The sequence below is a fragment of the Emys orbicularis genome, chromosome 6 (assembly GCF_028017835.1).
Source record: "Emys orbicularis isolate rEmyOrb1 chromosome 6, rEmyOrb1.hap1, whole genome shotgun sequence".
Lineage (NCBI taxonomy): Eukaryota > Metazoa > Chordata > Testudines > Emydidae > Emys > Emys orbicularis.
The window spans coordinates 107,338,614-107,359,875 of record NC_088688.1 but is presented as its reverse complement, the minus strand read 5'-3'; the positions used below and the strand labels follow the sequence as shown (position 1 = coordinate 107,359,875).

General features: G+C 41.2%; 2 protein-coding genes across 2 annotated transcripts in view; both read right to left on the bottom strand.

Annotated features, from left to right (window-relative positions):
* ZDHHC21 (zinc finger DHHC-type palmitoyltransferase 21) overlaps positions 1–1,363 on the bottom strand; it is a 53,729-nt gene extending 52,366 nt beyond the window's left edge. The window contains exon 1 of the mRNA XM_065406942.1: positions 1,284–1,363. The gene's annotated coding sequence lies outside the window, so the exon portion shown is untranslated. The remainder of the gene's footprint in view (positions 1–1,283) is intronic.
* A 9,551-nt stretch (positions 1,364–10,914) lies between these two features.
* On the bottom strand, positions 10,915–12,806 carry CER1 (cerberus 1, DAN family BMP antagonist). The gene is made up of 2 exons (XM_065407005.1): positions 12,276–12,806; positions 10,915–11,208 (listed from the first exon to the last, which is right to left on the bottom strand). The coding sequence occupies exons 1-2, from the start codon at positions 12,804–12,806 to the stop codon at positions 10,915–10,917; spliced, it is 825 nt and encodes a 274-aa protein (XP_065263077.1).
* Between the last annotated feature and the right edge of the window lie 8,456 nt (positions 12,807–21,262).

Genomic DNA, 21,262 nt, shown 5'->3' with positions numbered 1-21,262 from the left:
CTTCTTTTTCCAGATCATTAATCAAGGCCAGACTGAAAAAAGACACTTGACATATTCCCCTCCCTAGTCTACGTGCTGCCATTTATCATAACCGTTTATTTTTTCTAGCAGTTTTCAATCCACAACAGTATTCCCATTCAAGGCACTTGGAATTACATTTTTAAATAAGATGGAACAGAAGAATGGCCATACTGGGTCAGACCAAAGATCCATCCAGCCCAGTACCCTGTCTACCAACTGGATCCCCCTTGTCCACATGTTTGTTGACCCCTTCAAAGAACTCTAATAGATTAGTAAGATATGATTTCCCTTTACAGATACCATGTTGACTTTTGCCCAACAATTTATGTTCTTCTATGTGACTGACAATTTTATTCTTTACTATTGTTTCAACTAATTTGCCCAGTACTGACGTTAGACTTGCTGGTCTGTTATTGCCAGGATCACCTCTAGAGTCCTTTTTAAATATTGGCATTACATTAGATAGCTTCCAGAAGCTGATTTGAAGGACAGGTTACAAACCATAGTTAATAGTTCTGCAATTTCACATTTGAGTACTTTCAGAACTCTTGGGTGAATGCCATCTGGTCCCAGTAACTTGTTACTGTTAAATTTATCAATTAATTCCAAAACCTCCTCTAGTGACACCTCAATCTGTGACAATTCCTCAGATTTGTCACCTACAAAGGACAGCTCAGGTTTGAGAATCTCCCCAACATCCTCAGCTGTGAAGACTGAAGCAAAGAATTCATTTAGTTTCTCCACAATGACTTTAAGTCTTTAAGTGCTCCTTTTGTAACTCCATCGTCCAGGGGCCCCACTGGTTGTTTTGCAGGCTTCCTGCTTCTGATGCACTTTAAAAACATTTTGTTATTACCTTTTGAGTTTTTGGCTAGCCGTTCTTCAAACTCCTTTTTGGCTTTTCTTATTACATTTTTACACTTACTTTGGCAGTGTTTATGCTCCTTTCTATCTACCTCACTAAGATCTGACTTCCACTTTTTAAAAGATGCATTATTGGCAATTTTATGTTAAATAAAGCAATCAAGAGTGTCTGGCAACGTTTATGTTTTAGAAAGCCATGTTACTTATTGCCCTTGATTCCAATAACCTCTAAATGTTTAGTAATTTGATGGTAATCTTGGTTTTTTTTTGGGGGGGGGGGAATCCATTTTACTTCCCCCACTCAAACGCTCCCCCCATCAGCCCCACTTTGCCCCACCCCTCGCAGAATCCCCCGGGGATCCCCACAGCGCCCCCTCCTCGCCCGAGACAGAACTGACCGGTACGAGGGGGCTGATCCGCCCCAGCAGGAGACACGCCGACCGCTCTCGCGCTCACCTAACCGCCGGCCGCAGACTATCTCTCCGCCGGCTTCCACCACCTTCCGCTTCCGCAGGGTTCTACGCATGCGCGCACGGATGGCGGTTGGCGGAGTAGGGACACGCTCAGCGCAGCGGCCAACCGCACCGAGGGCGGGAGCGTACCGTGCTCGCTGCTGAGTGCGTTCTATTCCCGCCCCGCGCGCGCTCCCTTCGGCCGCCCGCCCTTCCCTGGCCTTAGCTGCAGCAAACTCGGGTGTGGCAGCTGGAGCAGGGCACAAGAGTGGCGTGATATTTGGGGCAAACCCCTGTGATAAATATCAGAGTCAGACTTTCCACTCCCAGTGTTGCCAACCCTGAGCATTCCAAACGCGTTTGGCTCATGCCTCCCCCAAATAATGAGACTGGCTTAAAAAAAATCACAAGATTCAGACAAATAATAAAGTTGGGTTTCTTTTTTATTTGCTTTCTGTCTTTTGAGCCATTTGGGTACGTTCAGGTGGCAGTTTCAATCTTTTCTCTGCGATTGTGAGGACTATAACCAATTTGAAATGAAAGCTGAGGTTTTCATGTAATCACTTGACTCCAGGAGTTGAGGCTTTAAGAATGTGAGACCTTTAAAATCATGAGGAGCAGGAACAGTCTTACTTCAGGCTTGCGGTACATGCACTCCCACATGAAATCTATGCATGCAGAAATGTCCTCTTTCTCTCTTGAATATCTCTGCTTGTATTCATCGCATTCCTCTTGTGGGAGGAGTGGAGAAATGTGTTTATTCATGGACAACAAGGAATATCTTTTTTAATTGTCATGATAGACACATTACAGATATGATTGATAAATAAGATCTACTTAAGATAGAACAGAAAAAAGTTTTAACCAACATTTGAATTAATAATACTTATACCAATTCACACTGGTGATTCTATATTCATCTTCTCTCTGGCTTCCATATTAAGTTTGCTCAGGTTACAGATCTAAAGATTAATATTCCAACTACCAGCATTCTTGATGTGGAAAATAAGCTTATTGTTGTTGTTTATGTAATCCGCTAAGCATACATTCATGTTGCAAACAAGTAGCGAGACATGGTTCTTTCCCCAAAAACATACAGTTTAAGACCCTGAGCTTACAGTTGACTCTAGTGCAGACCCCAGTTGAAAACAGCAAGCCTCTGGGCTGGGCTGGCACGGGGGTCCACAGGGCAATCAGTGGAGGAACAGGGTCTAACTCATTCAAATGCAGCGTGCAAGATATGTGCTGTGTGTTGTATTGGCGTCTTACATCAGCAGCAGTAATAATGATTCTGTGATTCCAATAGCTGACAATTTCCTTTATGGTGCATAAGAAAGAATAGAACGTAACTTGCTCTTCAACAGTTATCTTGGTTCTGGAGTGCAAACAGGCACATAAACATGATTTTTTTAATAAGACAAGCAAAGTAAGACATTTTTATATTGTCACTTTTCTGATCACTTTAGAATGGGCTTTACTCACAAAAAATGGGGCAAAGAGGGAAATAGAAAAACCTGAAGAGACCTCTTTTGTCCAGATTTTGCTGAAATGCTATCTCCCTAATACTGATTTAAATCTTAAATTGATCCTCCCCCCACATTAAACGTCAGTAGTACCTTGAAATGTGTATACATTCCCAAATTAAAAAATAAGCTAAGTCTGTATCTCTCCCTTTGCCTCCACAAAGTCACTCTCTGTGATTTTACAGTGAGATGGCGCCACCATGGATAAGCTCAGTGCCTCAATCTATCTCTCTGGCCAGCATATTGGGCTTGATGAATTGAACAAAGGATTCCCTTATGAGACTGGGGGAGGAAATTTTTATTTTTAAAAGTTAATTCTGTCCAGAGATGGATTAGTGATGGCTAATTGCCACAGGCAGCTCGTAATGGACAGCAGTTTCAGCATTCCCATCTGGGAATCATGCCTTGAACACCCATAGCTGATGCACATGCATGATCTTTTGGCTATCTAGAGTCATCCCCATCTGTTTGAGTGGCAGGATTCCCAATCTAAATTGGTCTTATTCTTGCCCTAAAGCACAGATCCCACATAATAATTGATGAATGGGCAGCCTGAAGAATAATATAATGACCATCTCTTTTACAGGAAGCTCTTCTTTAACAACACTAAACATTGAGGACACATACCTCTTTAAACTTGATCATAGTTGTTGACATGTATATGCCAAAAAGAGAATATCTGAGAAGTAAAGATGAATTAGAACTCAGAAGGATTTCAAGCTTTCATCAAGACTTTATTGCAGGATAAAGTGACCACTCATCCTAATTTGCTCAAGATTGTCGGTCATATTGTTCAGGATATTTTCTAATATACCAAGTCAATGTTGCTCTAATGTAAGCATGTATGTTCTTAGCTGGGATTAGGGGTTATATGGTGACCCAGTACAGCCTATTTCAATGACAGTGGAAACATTAACAAGCAGCCTGTACATTTCCGTAAAACCAGGCAATACTGAAAAGGATCTGATTTACGGTACAACACGGGGGTGAATAGAGGATGGGCACATGTGTGAAAGAGCCTACAAAGCTGGCTATGAAAAATAGCCCCATGGCAAAAGGCCAATATGTAAGGCACTTCCATGTACAACAGACATGGCAGAGAGTTCATGACAGCTGCATAACGACCCAAGGAGAAAGAGGATTTGGGGAATAAAAATGTAAGACAAATGGAGACATTCTCTCTGCTGGGGAAAAAAAGGCTGGCTGAAGTTAGTGAAAATACATACGAGATAATGGCAAAAAGATTTTCCCTTTTCCTGAGCAAACACTGGAGTATTGTTCTAGTCTGAAAATGACTATGTAAAATGCCCTTCTTACTCAATAGTTCTGCTTTCTCTTCCATCAGCTCTGCTAATTTTATTTACTAAAATAAGTTTTTACTATGATTTGCTCATTTTAGTCCTGCAGAACAAACACAGCTCTTTGGGAGAGTGAGCTGTAGTGTATTCTGGCTTGCTCATCAGCAGAACTGTAACTAAGTTCTAGTTGCAGAATCTTTGGCTGGTGATGCATGAACCAGAAAGAACCCAGCCTAATTTTCCATTTCCGAATTGAATTTTCAGGGATCAGAGTTAGGGTAGGTCTACACTTACCCGGTAGTTCGGCGGCAAGCAACTTGAACTTCTGGGTTCGACTTATCGCGTCTTGTCTGGACGCGATAAGTCGAACCTGGAAGTGCTCACCGTCGACTGCGGTACTCCAGCTCGGCGAGAGGAGTACGCAAAGTCGACGGGGGAGCCTGCCTGCCGCGTGTGGACTGAGGTAAGTTCGAACTAAGGTACTTCGAACTTCAGCTACGTTATTCACGTAGCTGAAGTTGCGTACCTTAGTTCGAATTGGGGGGTTAGTGTAGATCCCTAAGGGCAGGTCTACACTAACCCCCCAATTCGAACTAAGGTACGCAACTTCAGCTACGTGAATAACGTAGCTGAAGTTCGAAGTACCTTAGTTCGAACTTACCTCAGTCCACACGCGGCAGGCAGGCTCCCCCGTCGACTTCGCGTACTCCTCTCGCCGAGCTGGAGTACCGCAGTCGACGGCGAGCACTTCCGGGTTCGACTTATCGCGTCCAGACAAGACGCGATAAGTCGAACCCAGAAGTTCGATTTGCTTGCCGCCGAACTACCGGGTAAGTGTAGACGTAGCCTTAGAAACACACCCTCTATCCCACTCCCGATGTTTTTACCTGAAAACTAAACAGATATGTTGTGTATGTCATTGAGAAACAATAAATAGATATGGAGCCCCCTTTTTACATAGTCTCTAAAGTGGAGCTGTACCTTAAAGTAATATTGGCTTTGTTGCACACATCTTTCCCTGCCCGTTTGGAACTGTGCAGCAGACCAGCATGGATTAGTTCATCAGTAATGTATTTTGCAATGATTACGGAAAAACCTGCAAAGCAGAAACAGCTCATTTCTGTGATTTCAGAATATTGCACAGTAGTGCAGAACCCTTCTTGGAGTTCCCTAATGTCTGTGTTGTGGTGTTGCTGTTGTTATTTATAAATTACCACAGGAGCCACCAGCTGTCATCATAAAATTTTTATTGGCACTCTGTAAATATTAAATCAGCATGCTAAAATCATGCCATGTGCAGTGGCAGCTGATGCTCTCTTATGGAGGTCATATGCAAAAGAGAGGATTGCATTATGACTCCCATGATTCTTACTGCCTACAATTCCTCTGCTTCATGAGGATAGATTCCAATATTAAATCTAGGCCCAGTCATACCCCAATGATCCTTGTGCAGAATGGACTCTGTGCACAGAAATCACTCCCTTCGCAAGGACAGGGAAATCTGCTGCATATAAGTATTATCCTCCTCTTCCTGGATCCTGCTAAATTCTGAGTGAAATTATGTGTTACCACCCCCTTTTTGCAGTACCATAGCACTAACCCCTTTCCTGGTTGCTTTGCAAACCTCGTTAACATATATAATAGACACTCTAATATTAGACTGGTAGCCAAATTCCTCATGACACAAAGTGCCATGTTCTGGATTCACATTCTTGATGCACCAAGGAGGCTTTCATTTGTGACATCAGATGCTAGAAATTGGATGCTAGAAATGGGGCTTGACATTTTCATGGGCATGAAGACCTGTTGGTCACCATGGCATGTGATGTCACGATGTCATACATTGAGATGTGGATGATGATTTTATTTTAACAGTGGAGACGTTGAAGGTGAAGAAAAGAAAGGAGCCCGTAGAATTCTCCCTCTCTCTGACCCAGGAGCTAGGGGTTATGGGGAAGACGAGAGGAAATACCCCTGGGATGGAATGTACAGAACTTTGGCTGCCTGCTGGAGAAAATATGAAAGCCTGCTGACCTTTGGAATCTGGAGAGGAAGGGCTATGCCAAGCCAATGGAAAGCCTGGAGTTTGGGGGGTTAATTTCCAGCAGGGTTCAAAGGCAATTCAGGGAGGTATTGCTAGTTGGGCTCTAATTAAGTACAGATGAGCCTATTAAACCCAAACACTTTCACCTAGGAGAATGGGGTGAGTTTGAACAGTGTGCTAGTTCATATTTTGTCTTTACCTGTTACATTTTGTCATTAGCTTGGATTGTAAGATCTTTGCAGCAGGGTTTCTCTCTTTCTATGTATGTATAGCACCTAGCACAATTGGGCTTCAGTCTCAGGTGGTGCCCTGAGCTGTTATTGCAAGGAATGCTGCTGGAGACTTCTGTTAAATTGAAGTCAATTTTGGTCCAACCAGAACACATACAGTAACCACCACCCTGGAGAAAATGATCTTGTGTTCAAATGTGACCGTCTGCTATCCTTTCTCTTTCATTATGCTGCCTCTCATCCTGCAGCTGCCTCTCTTCCTCCGAGCAGCCAGGTTGGAAAGGTATTGGTGTTAGCTGATGTTACAATGGTTCTGCATCAGTAGATGGTTTGTTATCATGACAATGCATTGTTAAAAGAACCTAAATAAGAGCAAACACAAAGCCAGCACAAAATACTGCATGCAACATCAGATTTCATTAGCTTTGTAATAGGCGAGGCAGAATTTAGGTATCAATATAATTTTGTGAGAAAAGAGGATTATGGGCTAGTGTTTGACATAACACTGTTGTTAATGCATTTGATTATTAAATTCTCAACTAAGAAAATAGTCTATATATAAAATAGTGTTTTCCTAAAGGCAATTAAAATAACCAGAACCTCCACTCATTTATTTATTTTTAGGTATGTTGTCCACAGTTCAAATGGTCACAAATTGAAATAGAATGGAGAACTTCTGAAATATTTACAAATTTCAAATATGATTCAATGGAAGTTGCTAAGGGCTCTTTATGACCATGTACACTTGTCCTCTTTCATAGAGCAAAGTCCTGTTAGCATCTGGGCATAACTTGCTCTTAATATAGAATTTTTAAAGACTCTGAAATCAGATCCAATTAACACATTCTTGATATTGCAGAATATAGTGCTAATTACATGCAACTGACCTCTGCTGGGTTAATTAAACATTCACCCAAAAAACTATAGCACTAATCTAATTAGCAGTTACTACAGCTGTCATTATCTCTTTGCACCTACTTTTAAGTGGTGCAAATTCACACCAAGGACCCAATCCTGAAAACTCTCCACATGCTGAACTCCCTTTGACTTCAATGGTACTTTTGCACAGAGGACTTGCAAGATTGGGATGTAGGCACTTCACTCTATGGCCCAACAAGTACAGTGCACATCCTCAGTATTGCCAACCCAAAGGTCACATTAAAATATCATGAGTCGGGCCATACAAAATCATGAGTTAGAGAAAAAAATTGGGGTTCTTTTTATTTGCCTTCTTGTTTTTGAGCCTTTAAGGTGCACTGGAGTCACATCTTCTTGATTTTTCTTTAGCCAGGAGGCCTAGACACTTTTTAAAAAAATGAAAGCTGAGATTCTCATATATCCACAAGACTCCAGGAGCTGGGGCTTTAAGAGAAAATACTAATTACTGTCAGATTCACAATAACATTGTGAGAGTTAATGACACTGTAACAATGGCTTGATGATATCCTCTATTTGCACAAACTATTGCTACTATTCAGATCCAGGATCAGCAATTGAGAGGTCATTCAAACACAATTTTTAGTAAACATGTATTCATAAGAGCTGTAGTCCAAGGATATGTTATTTATTTTTTTTAAAGATAAGATTTACAATGGCACTGCAGTATGTGTGCAAATGAACTCACTAATACAGAGTGGTGATTGGCTGAATTACTTCTGATTTCCAACTCCCATCATCCAAAAGTGAGCTGTTGGCAAGGCAGCAGCAGGGGGTCTGATCAGAGGGTCTAGGAATAATACAGGAACAGACTGCCTGGTGCTCCCAAGGGAGTCAGGAAGGGTTGGAAATTGGATGAAATCTAGGGTTCTGGAAAGCAGCTAGAGGAACGGCTGGCTGGCTGGCTGGTGAGCCAGGGCTGCAAAAAGCAGCAGGAAGGAGAAGAGAAGCCAGAAGTTGGGCTAAGAGCCATGGGTGCTGAGTGAGCCAGGACTAGAATCAGGTCTGGTCTACATGGGATAGTTTTACTAGTTATACAGGCATAGTATACTGCTATAGTCCCTGGGACAGACAGTCCTATCGTGGTGTAAGAGTGGCTTTTTGGTTTTGCTTGAACCCCTTCACAAGCAACATAAATGAAAATGAAAAAAGTAATTCATATCAGAGTAACTGTGTCCATAGGGGGTTATACCTGTGTAACTATCAGTTTAAATTGACACCTTAGGTTATACCAAAAAACCTTCTCCCTTATAGACAAGGCTTCAATCTCGTGATTCCTACAGAACAGCACTGGTGCCTATCCCAAGACAGCTACCACCTCATTATTTGTTTGCTTCTTTAATGATTGACCATTTCATTGATTTTCAGCAAAACAAGAATACACAGCTGGAGTGCAAAACATTTCAGTAAGAGTAGGAGAAAGTTATCCAACACAATTAGTCAATATCCATATCACATGTAAAGATTATTGGGTCCTGTGGCAATGTCCTTTTATTGAACATAATACTCAGAAGATATAGTCAAAGTATTTTCAAATTACTGGAGTTCATTACGTCTGTTGCAGATGATTTTCCCCAGAGCTATCAAGTCACGTAGGCCAAGGTACCAATTCTCCCATCCTGGTGGAATAACAGCTTTCCATCACTGCAGGATAACTGACTATCCACAAAGCCCAAACTAGCCACCTCTCTTGTTGGTCGGTTAGCTCTAGAAATGTAGGGAACATTCCCAGCAGTAACAGCAAGGATGGCTAACACAGAGACACATAGGGAATCAAAGTGATTCAGGCGTATGCCTCCTACTTACAAGGTTTTTATTAAGGGCCTGATTTTGGCTCACCACAGTTTTACATTGGCGTCATTCCACTGACTTCAATAGCATTACTTCTGATTGATATCAGTGTGAGATCAGAATCAGACCCTAAATGCTTTACAGAATGAGTCACAGTTATTTTATTCAAGTTATTTTACAAAAATGTTGGTTATAAATGTCAGGTTCATTTACTTTGCAAAAATAGCAGAACAATTAATCCCAACTTTCATAAATATTGTATTTTGCTCCTGCAAATTCATAACATTTTGTAAGTCACCTTTCATTGAGTGGGGTATCCCTTCCACTTATTCATATAGCAAGTGAACATATTCAAATAATCACATTGCAGGGAAAGATCCTGTAAATTACCCCCATAGAGATGACAATAAAGTACACACAGCAACATTCCATTCCTCCTTGTCACATTAGCGTCTATTTTGCACAGTACTGTAACTCAATTTTAAGAAACATCTTTGATCATTTAAAGTTGATTCTGGTAGCCTTATTCACCCGAATCATACCTTACTCTGTTGACTGTCCCATTTCAAGGTACTACTGAACATGAATGAGGGCAGCAAAACCAATCTCTAAATGAGTATTTAATCTATCTCACTCCCACCCAGTTATTGAGCTGTCTTCAGCATCACCAGAAAGTCCTCCAGTGCAAACATGTCGGCAGCTAGGCAACTGCTTCATACTTTTTAATATTTTAAAATACTCTATTGTTGGTAGTATTTGTTACACAAAGATTCTTTCTTCTCATGTAATAGTAATAATATATAGGACCTGATTCTCCTCTTACACTGGTGTAAATCAGGATTGACTCCTTAGAAATCAATGGAATTACATGTCACCTTCAACCCAGATTATGCTATGGATATTTCTCAAAGATTTCCCACCATTGCTAATGGTGGCTCACCTCCACCAGTGTTAGCAATACTGGGAATACATGTTATAGATGAGGTCACCAATTGCTGCAAGCATTTTAAATAAAGATGCTCAGAAAATGCCAGTTGTTCTTTAAGGGAAACTTTTGTTCATCAAAAAACCAGACAATTTTGACCAAAATGAAAATCTTGAGCAATATTTTTTGTTTAGGTTGAAAAGTCCCTCTTCAATGAAAAAACAAAAACAAAAACGCATCAATGAAAATAATTAGACTAGCTCTAACTTTAAGTTGCATTGTTGCTTAGACTTAGGCTTTGTCTTCAGTGCAAAAAAAGAAAATATGTGATTTTTACATGGAGATAGCTAACTCAAGATCACCATGTCAGTGGAAAATGCTAGTGGAGACAAGGCACTGTAGTTTTACCTCAATGCAGCCATGTGAGGGTTGACCTTGACTAGCTACACAACAGTAATAACTACCTATACTGTTACTCCACTATTACATTGAGTTAGCTATCTCAATGTAAAAAACACACCTCTTTTTGCAGAGAAAAGTCTGGTTCTGAGCAGTTCTAATCAACATGGTGTTTAAAACAGTGGTGACAGCTTTTGGCTCGTATATGCTCAGGATCTCAACTTCGCTGACACCAATGGAACTGACCCAGTGTAGCAAGAAGGAGACATTTTGAAGAGATTAGACTTCCACACCATGCTCCCCCCTCCCTCTCTTTCACACAGAGAAACATCTTATACATTTCAGGTAACGTTATACATGATGTAAAGAGATAATCTACATCTTCACACGGATGCTAATGATTATGGAGCTTAAAGGTTCTTTTGAGCAGGTTAATTGTGCTCATATACATTTGAATGCAAGTCTGAATGTAGGGGTCCTATATCAGAATCTTTAATCTTCTGAATCTCACACTTGCAATCCTCCACAATCATGACCACCTTAACAACGGCGACAGACCTGGTGCAGTTCAGCTCCAAGCGTTTCATGGTGAACTTGGTAGGCAAGCAGTGGGAACAAAAGGTATAAAGACGATCTTCTGGGCCAGGGACGTGAAAGGAACTACACTTCCCAAAGCACAAGTTGTTCTGCACCACCACCTTTTCACAGTTCTCATGCACAATACTCTGAAACAGCAAACAGGTTGCAGTTACTACATAGCATTGGCATTGTAAACACTTGTTGGCCCTATCCTCCTTTCTTTGCACATTCAAAACTCCCATGGACTTTGCTGGAAGATGTAGACACAAAAATAATGGAAGATTGGGCTTATACAACTACTATATAAGTTTCTTCTCTTACTGTTAGTTACTGTAGTATTCACACCATTTACAAATTATTTTAAGTAGCAAAAGAATTAAAGTAGTTACCTAGTGAGTTTCCCACTTACTTGGACAGTGTTACTATAATATATAACTTGACATTTATGTGTATCATATTTGGTTCAAAGGGCCTTTATGTTTGAAAAATCATGACCAAGTTTGAGTCACGTCTGTAATATTAAGCACTGGTCTATGCTGGAAGTTATAACTTCTTTGACTAGAGATTTTTTTTAACCAACATAGTTATAAGCCCTAGTGTGGATGCAATTATACCAATATAAAGATGCCTTATACCAGGATAGCTATTCCACATCCCAGACTTGAATCAACTAACCTGATATAAGCACTTTTATACTGGCGTAACTTTGTCCACACTAGAGAGAGGTTAATGCTTTAACAATACCAGTATAGTTAAAGTGGTACAATTTTCTAGTATAGACAAGGCTTTACTCCTCATTTTTAGTAGAGCAGGTCAAGAATTTGAGTTTAGCCATAAAACCACAAACAAACCCCTGAATAACTGCACTGAGACTGATTGTATAAATAAACTTACTATTCTTCCTGCTGTTCAGGCTAAATCAGGAAATATGGTTTGTGTTTGATTACAGATAAAAAATAACCCCTCCTGCTCATTGTATATTGATTACATTGGTTCCCAGACCTGTGCTCAACAATGTGACTCGTTGAACTAAAGCAAAAGTTTTTTTCAGTACTATTGGATGTCTATGAAGTGGTCTTGCTGCTAGCAAGTGGAATTGACCTGTATTTCCTTAGTCAGGGATTACAGATGACACAAGAGAGTGAAGTTTGTGAAGGCAGAATGATGGGAGCAAATACTGCTATTGGGTCTCTTGCCTGAGACCTGTTCTTACCTGAGAAAAAGGCAGCGTCCTGCAGGTCTCCTGGTACATATCGTTGGTCTTGATTGGCAGAACAACCTCCTCAGAAGCTGAATTTTTTTTAAATATGAAATGGTCCCAGAATTTTTTAGCATCTTTCCTGTAGGGGGTCTCAGCTTCCTTCTTGTTGACTGAATGTGAAGGTAGGAAGCGTCTCATGCTTTCAGAATGGGAGGTCTCTTTTGGTGCAGTCCAGCTTCCCAGATCTCGGTGCACATCAAGCTCTACATATGGAAGGATAAATCTGGATGATTTTTTTTCTCCTTGCTTCCTGCTCTCTGTTGCCAGCTCTGGGGCTGCTACAAATAAACTTGGTTCTTCTAGGATTTCTTCATAGTCCATGGGATCTTGCACCAGCAACTTGCTAGGGCCCTCTCTTTCAAGCAAATCTTTATCTTGATAGGAAAGGTGCTGAATTCTCCTCTTGTTCCTTTGCAGCTCTCCGCCTTGTCCTGTTGCTCCAAGACCTGAGATCACGAGCAGATGAAGCAGCAGCAGAAACATACTAATCTTACTTGTGTGGACTTTTAATTTAAATGTCCTGCAGTTTCAGGTGAGCGAAGGAAGCGGCATGTAGTCTGCTAGCTTTATAAAGGAACTGAAGTCATTCTGTGGATGCTGTGGGGGTAGGGTCTACAAAGGGGAGGACCCAGGGTAACCAGTTAAACTCATTTACTGTAGATTATAATTATGATAAGGGAATTTCTGTTAATTCAACCCATCTTTTACTCCTGGATGCGTGTATTAGAAGTTCCTATCTAAAACCTGGTTCCCCAGGGGGGTGATTAGTTGGAAAAAAATGTTTGGATAAGTTGTTTAGCTGTAGTCTGGAAATGTGGAAAAGTTCCTGAATGTTTATTAGCTCATTCAACATGTCCTTTTATTTTTTCACATACCCCCACACACCATCACAGCAGAATCAAAAAGGGATGTCCTATTGTGATGAAACATCAGAGAAAGCAAGGGCAATAAAACAATTTCAAAACATGAAGATAGATTTGTAGACTTACATAGAGATACCGGCCCACATTTTCAAAAGAGATCCCTAATTTAGATGCTTCACGTTTTCAGATCTATCAATTAATTTTGGGTGCCTTTGATATTAAGGTACCCTATCTAGGACTTAATTTTTTGACTTGAATTAGATTTTAGCTTCTCAGAATCTATGGAAAATCAGGCCCCACGTATCTCAAGCTGGGCAACCAAAAATGGAGGCACCTGAATTTAGTGCACACTTCTGAAAATTTGGCCCTCAGAGACTTGTTGAAGCTCAAATAGTGAATCACTGGCATGGGTGAGAACTACATCTTGTGAATTTTCCACCATATCATCCTGTCTCTCTTGTGTATGGGAGAAATAACATGTTTGTACATGAATAAAATGGACATACTTTTAACAAAACTGTATTAACAATTAATTCATTAAATAGCAATATGATACAATATATCTGTTCATACACATTCACACCTCCACATTCAGAATAGCTGTTCAAAGATGTGACATGCAATTCCCGTAGAGCCTAGTCCTTCAGCACATAGTCCAAAATCTGGCAAAACTCCCATTGACAATTAAGCCATATAAATCTGGATAATTTTTGATTAACAAAGCAGAAAGTGTGGTACCACCAACTCCCAAGAATGCTGTTCTAGGCTTATGTCATATATGCCTTTTAACTGTTCCATCTGAAAACTGTTTTGCCTCTATACATTAGATTGGATTATAAACAATATTCAGATAGCCCCAGTTTGAGAAACCACTGCTGTTAGCTTCATGGTGTTACATAAATAATAAATTGTGCTAACTGCGTTCTTAATCAAGATGTTGCCAATCTATAGGTATGTTGGAAATATCTGTCAAGGACAATTTTTTTCTCACTTTTGAAGCTTGCATAAAAGAGTTGCCAAAAGGCATGAGGGAGATTAGAACCATGCAGGTTTTAGTTTAAATTGTGCACCTATAGATCCCAGGTTAGATCAATATAACAGAAAACTCTCCTCAAACTATAACACCTATTATTTTTGAAGATGAATACCAATACTTGCCATTTTAGTACTAGTATTTAGTGTCTACACATCCTTGATTCCACTTGAATATCAATAAGCTGTTAGACTGGCTTAAATCAAGGTGCTGCCAATCTGAAGATTAGTGTTAAAGACCTAGTTGATCTATGATAAATGAATGTCATTATTTGTCTTTCACCTCAGAGGGCTTAGTTTATTGCCTTCTAATTGGACTAAACCTATTGCCCTGCAAAGTTCTTGTGAGACACTGACTTGCAGCATTTATTGTTGCTATGCATGTGCATTACAACACCACTAGTGCAAAGATATTTGAGATTTAGACCTTGTCTTCACCATAAGGTTAACCTGAATTATAATTCAAGTGTTGCCCTAAACTTGCGTCCCATCACACACACAAAACTGTAACTCAAGCATGGTGGTGATTCCAACTTGAGTTGGCCAGCCCATCAGGGTATATAGGCTTCAGCTTAAACCACAGACCACCATAAGATATGCCTCCAGAAGTCTTAGTGCCACACACGAATGAGCGACGTGCCAGTGTGGCCATGGCAGCTCACGTGCTAAATCACAGTGTAGCCACTCTCACTTGAGCTGGGCTAACTCAAGAGGGGTAACTCAAGTGTAGAAAACTTAAGTTAACTGTTCAGTAAAGACATACCCTAAACGCAAGGTCTTAAATTTAATTTCCTATTTTTAGTGTCTAATAACTTTAACCAATATAATGTACTAAAATTTCTCTTATCTAGTGCAAGTTGAATAATAACCATTATAAATCATTTAACACATTTTCTGACATTAAAAAAGTCAATTATATTTTAAGATTATTCATTTAGCTACAGGACTGGACTGATAACTAGACAGATTTATTTGTATCTTGGCCAACACACCAGGTATTGAAACAGGAGACAAAAAGGAGTTTTCACCAGCAAAGCTATTTTTCACTTGCTTTGTTTAAGCTGGAATAGCCCTAAAACAGATTTAAAATTTAAAACTTCCGCCATGATCTTGAAAACACAATTCTATGCAAATGCATAGTCCCATTGCCTAAAGACACTCACATGCAAGTTTGTAGGAGAATGTGTGTGTGAGAGAGAGAGCGCTTGCATGTGTGTGCCCTGATCCAGCTCCCCTTGAAGTCAACAGAAAGACTGTCAGCAAAGAACATACACATGAGCAAAAGCAAAGTATTGCATACATGCTGTGCATTATGCCGTTTTATTATTACAATTATTTATAGTTCAGTAGCACCTAGAGGTTAGTGGCAGAGCTGGGGAAAACACCCAGGTTACCTGAGTTCCAGGCCAGTGCCCCAGCCATTGGATCATGCTGCCTCTCTGCAAATACAATGCAGGGGTCTATACTCAGCCCTTATTTCCTCCAGATCCTCCCTGCATAAGGCAAGATAACTTTCCCCAGCAAACTCTGAATAGAATCTTTGGTAATAATATAAAATATTTACAAATCCACTTCTTGAGACAAAAAATAACTATCTGCAATGGATACTGGACTAGGGAGACTGTCATCATAACCCAGTAAAGCAACTGTCACATACATTCCTACAAAATGCAGTGTAGCAATATATATACACAACTATATTTTTTCTGCTTCAGTATTTGGGTAAGGAGTATTTTTGCTCCATTTTGGATGTTAAATTTTGTGGGCTAAATACCGTGCTCAAATTCGAACAGACTTTCACCCCATAGTAGCATTTTATTTTTGAGTACACCGCTTTCACTTGAACTAGTCACCATTAATGCTTTCTGATCTTTTAAAGCACAGAGATCTACAGATGACAAGTGAATGTAAATGCTAAGTATCATTATTCATTTGCTTTAGATTGTTCAGTCATCATGGACATAAACTGAGTAATTAGTTACATTGCCAATTGATGCCTAAAAATAATTCTTAGGCAATGGTGGAATTATTTTCCTTCTGTTGAGCTAAATAGGGTCATTATAGTATAAATTATGAACAACCCTTTAAACTTCTATCCAGAGAAAACTTTTAAAGAACCCATTTAAAGACGTCAGAATTAATTAATTACTACTTTACAGTACATTCCCCAATTATTATACATTCCAAAGAAAACTCTCTTTTTCTTAAGTTTATTGAGTTTTTAAAAAGGCAGAAAGAGTCACATACATTCCTTTCATAGCACAGTTACAATAACTAACCTAATAGGCTTGTGAGCGATATAACAAGACAAAAAATATGACGGCTTTTACATCTTAAAATGTATATACATCACCTATTTCCATTGCAGTGAAGTTCTTAAATTTTTTTGCTAATTTGTATAGCAGAATTTCATCCACATCTTTATAATATTTTTCTCTGTATGCTCATCCCAACAGGAATAAAACCAGCATTCCAAGCTGATGCCAAAATTTACATGCCTAAGTTTGAAAAGGTTGCCCTCTATGTACAATAAAATTGCAGTGTGAAATGTGTTGGTCCTTTAGCCTTACCATATAGTAAAAAACCCCAACAACATGGGAAAATCTACACAGAAATATTCTTATTTCATTCTCAAATGAAGCCCAAATACAGAACACAATTTTTAAGTAGAGAATCCTAAAAAATGAAAGAGGGAGAGAAGGGGGCAGGGACAACAAAAATAATTAGGAAAGAAGTTTGAAGATGTTTGGAATCAATATTTTTATCAAATAAAACTTATGAGGTCAATTTTGTGATTAAACATTTCTGAGGTAAAGAATGAAAATAGTAAAAAGTAGCATAACCTTGGTATTGCAGCTATTTTAGTCCTACTATCACTTTAAGAGGCTGTGCAGCATGCAAATATACATGACTTGTTGGAACATGTTGCTTTTGAGAAGCAAAAATGCAACTGGTGTGGTAGAAAGAGGTAATTGCTCTGAACTCCTCAGTAAGCTTGGGTTGTACAGAATTCACCCGATGTTTTTAGCAACAGAAGTATTACTTATATTTTCTGCTTGATATCAATAAAGGGAGCAGAGTGAAGATCAACATGGACATCTTGGGATTGCTGATGCAATAAGGATCAATGAGATGCATGGCTAGTTCTAAGCATCCCAGCTTGTTAGACTCTATGCAGATTTCCACTTACATATGATAGCATCTCCTGAGTAATACATGGAGGCAGAATCCATGTATCATTTAACTGAGAATCTAACTCATCCCAAACTCAGTATGGAGCTGGAAACCACACTAAGCGGTTGGTTGATTGCTCTGGCTTGCTGTGAGGTGGAAATGAAGAGGGAAAATCAAGATATCTGGAATATTTGAGAGACATTAGAATCTTGAAAGAATCCCCCTTCTTCCTGAAATACATGAAAGATGAGAGAGAGAGCACTGGAAATTCTCTAAACAGTCTGAAAAGACACCTGGAAGATATTTCCAGCACAATCTAAGCCTCTGTAAGAAGATGATGGTAAGACTTCTTATATCCATAGGTTTATTTATAGCAAAAGGTATATTGTGTTATTGGTAACAGCATTAATAATAATTAATCATTGGAACAACTTACCGAGGGACGTGGTGGATTCTCCATCACTTGCAATCTTCAAGTCAACACAATGTTTTGCTTTTTAAAGATATGCTATAGCTCAGTTCTGGGCTTGATGTAGGAATGCCTGGGTGAGTTTCTATGGCCTGCATTATGCAGGCAGCTAGACTAGATGATCACAGGGCCCTTCTGGCCTTAAACATCTATGAATCTATAAATCAGTTTTTAATTGTGATTTTTAAAACTGAAAGCATGCCTTTATCTCACTTTTCCCTTTCTTATATCTGTTGACAACGCCTGTGTCCTTCTTTGGATTTATTTCCTAAAATAGAATATTCTAGTGCTCCTCTGCTTAAAAAACAGACGCAGCCAAATATTCATGAGTGATTCTACAATAACAACCCAATGTATGCACCCAAAAGAGGTAGAAACATTAAAGGAAAACAGATTTCAGTAGCTGTATACAATACACAACAGATGTATTGTGCTTACTACTTATAAACACGTTTTTAATATGCTCATCACCACAGTCTCTGTCACAGGAAGAAAGCTTTTAAGTACTTGGGTATTTAAGAGACAAGTCCACAGCTATCATATAGGATTTATTTTTATTAGTATACAGCACATATTTAGGTATAACAGTAAATATAATGCATGTAACATGCTATTTTTGGTACAAATATTAGATTAGTACCAGTCTAGTGATTTAAATAAGGTAGAACCACAGTGTTGATGGGACTATACACATAATTCTCTCTAGTATTTAGAAAGAATGAATGCAAATCAAAATGTAAATAAACTTCTCAGTTGCAGTGCCCACTAGAGGGAATTGGAACATTCTCTTCTGGATTTCTGTTTCCAAATTAGTTTAAAAAAAGGCAAATTTGATCTGTATAAAGTTAATTATACATTTATTAACACAAATTAAAAAAAATAGGCTCTTGCTTGAGGAATACATTATATTTTTTTTCACTGAACTTTTTTGCACATTTTTTATATTTGTGAAAGGTGCTGGGTGGACAGTCCTGGTGAATTAAGTCCTCTTTTTATATACAGAATAAGTGCAGCCTGGAGGGACTACATCAGTAAGTGAATGTATAAGTTCATTCTCCATTCCTTAAAGGACAGGGAACAAAGGGTAGGAATTAATGGTAAATTCTCAGAATGGAGAGGGGTAACTAGTGGTGTTCCCCAAGGGTCAGTCCTAGGACCTATCCTATTCAATTTATTCATAAATGATCTGGAGAAAGGGGTAAACAGTGAGGTGGCAAAGTTTGCAGATGATACTAAACTACTCAAGATAGTTAAGACCAAAGCAGATTGTGAAGAACTTCAAAAAGATCTCACAAAACTAAGTGATTGGGCAACAAAATGGCAAATGAAATTTAATGTGGATAAATGTAAAGTAATGCACATTGGAAAAAATAACCCCAACTATACATACAACATGATGGGGGCTAATTTAGCTACAACGAGTCAGGAAAAAGATCTTGGCGTCATCGTGGATAGTTCTCTAAAGATGTCCACGCAGTGTGCAGAGGCGGTCAAAAAAGCAAACAGGATGTTAGGAATCATTAAAAAGGGGATAGAGAATAAGACTGAGAATATATTATTGCCCTTATATAAATCCATGGTTCGCCCACATCTCGAATACTGTGTACAGATGTGGTCTCCTCACCTCAAAAAAGATATTCTAGCACTAGAAAAGGTTCAGAAAAGAGCAACTAAAATGATTAAGGGTTTAGAGAGGGTCCCATATGAGGAAAGATTAAAGAGGCTAGGACTCTTCAGTTTGGAAAAGAGAAGACTAAGGGGGGACATGATAGAGGTATATAAAATCATGAGTGATGTTGAGAAAGTGGATAAGGAAAAGTTATTTACTTATTCCCATAATACAAGAACTAGGGGTCACCAAAAGAAATTAATAGGCAGCAGGTTTAAAACAAATAAAAGGAAGTTCTTCTTCACGCAGCGCACAGTCAACTTGTGGAACTCCTTACCTGAGGAGGTTGTGAAGGCTAGGACTATAACAATGTTTAAAAGGGGACTGGATAAATTCATGGTGGCTAAGTCCATAAATGGCTATTAGCCAGGATGGGTAAGAATGGTGTCCCTAGCCTCTGTTCGTCAGAGGATGGAGATGGATGGCAGGAGAGAGATCACTTGATCATTGCCTGTTAGGTTCACTCCCTCTGGGGCACCTGGCATTGGCCACTGTCGGTAGACAGATACTGGGCTAGATGGACCTTTGGTCTGACCCAGTACGGCCTTTCTTATGTTCTTATGCCCATTCAGTTTTTGATCTTTCTGTTGGACTCTCAGAACTTCTGATAGCAAAGTTTGTCCTCTGACACCTGAACAACCCCACCCACCATAATCTTTAATGGAGTCAAATCCACAAGCCACTGAGGTCAATGAAAACAATTTCAGTGACTTCAGTGGGCTTTGGATCAGGCCCATAGTTCATTGAACATCCCTGAGATGGTGACTTTCTGTCACTACTGACATGGAAATGTATTCAAACTAGTGACTTACATGGAAGCATATTATATCCCTCTAACTAACAATAGGGTTACCATATTTTAATTTTTAAAAAGGAGGACACTCCATGGGGCCCCGGCCCCGCCCCAACTCCGCCCCCAGCCCCGCCCCAACTCTGCCCCCTCCCCTGAACGCTCCGCCCCCTGCTCCTCCCCCTCCCCTGCTTCCCGCGAATCTAATGTTCGCGGGAAGCCTGAAACAGGAAGGCAGCAGGTAAGCTGGGGCGGGGTGCGGCGCGGCGCGGCTCAGTCCGGGCCCCCCTGGCCGAGCGGCTCCCTTCGGCGGCCGGCCGGCCCAGGCCAAGAGGCTCTGGCCCCGGCGTCTCCCACCCGGCTGGGGCCCCGGCCCCCGGCCAAGTGCCCGCACCCCGGCCCCCGGCCAAGTGCCCGCACCCCGGCCGAGCACCGCGCCGGCCCCGCGCCCCCGGCCGAGCATCGCGCCGGCTCCGGCCCCCGGCCCAGCACCACACCGGCCCCGGCCCAGCACCACGCCGACCCCGGTCCCGGCCCAGTGCCCGCGCCCCCGGCCCAGCACCGCGCCGGCCCCGCGCCCCCGGCCCCAGCCCCGGCCGAGCACCGCGCCGACCCCGGTCCCGGTCCCAGCCCCCGGCGAAGTGCCCACGCCCCCGGCCCAGCACCGCGCCAGCCCCGCGCCCCGGCCCCAGCCCCGGCCGAGCATCGCGCCGACCCCGGTCCCGGTCCCAGCCCCCGGCCAAGTGCCCGTGCCCCCGGCCCGGCCCCCGGCCCAGCACCGCGCCGGCCCCGCGCCCCCGGCCCCAGCCCCGGCCGAGCACCGCGCCGGTCCCAGTCCCGGCCCCGGCCAAGTGCCCGCGCCCCCGGCCCGGCCCCCGGCCCAGCACCGCGCCGGCCCCGCGCCCCGGCCCCAGCCCCTGCCGAGCACCGCGCCGGTCCCAG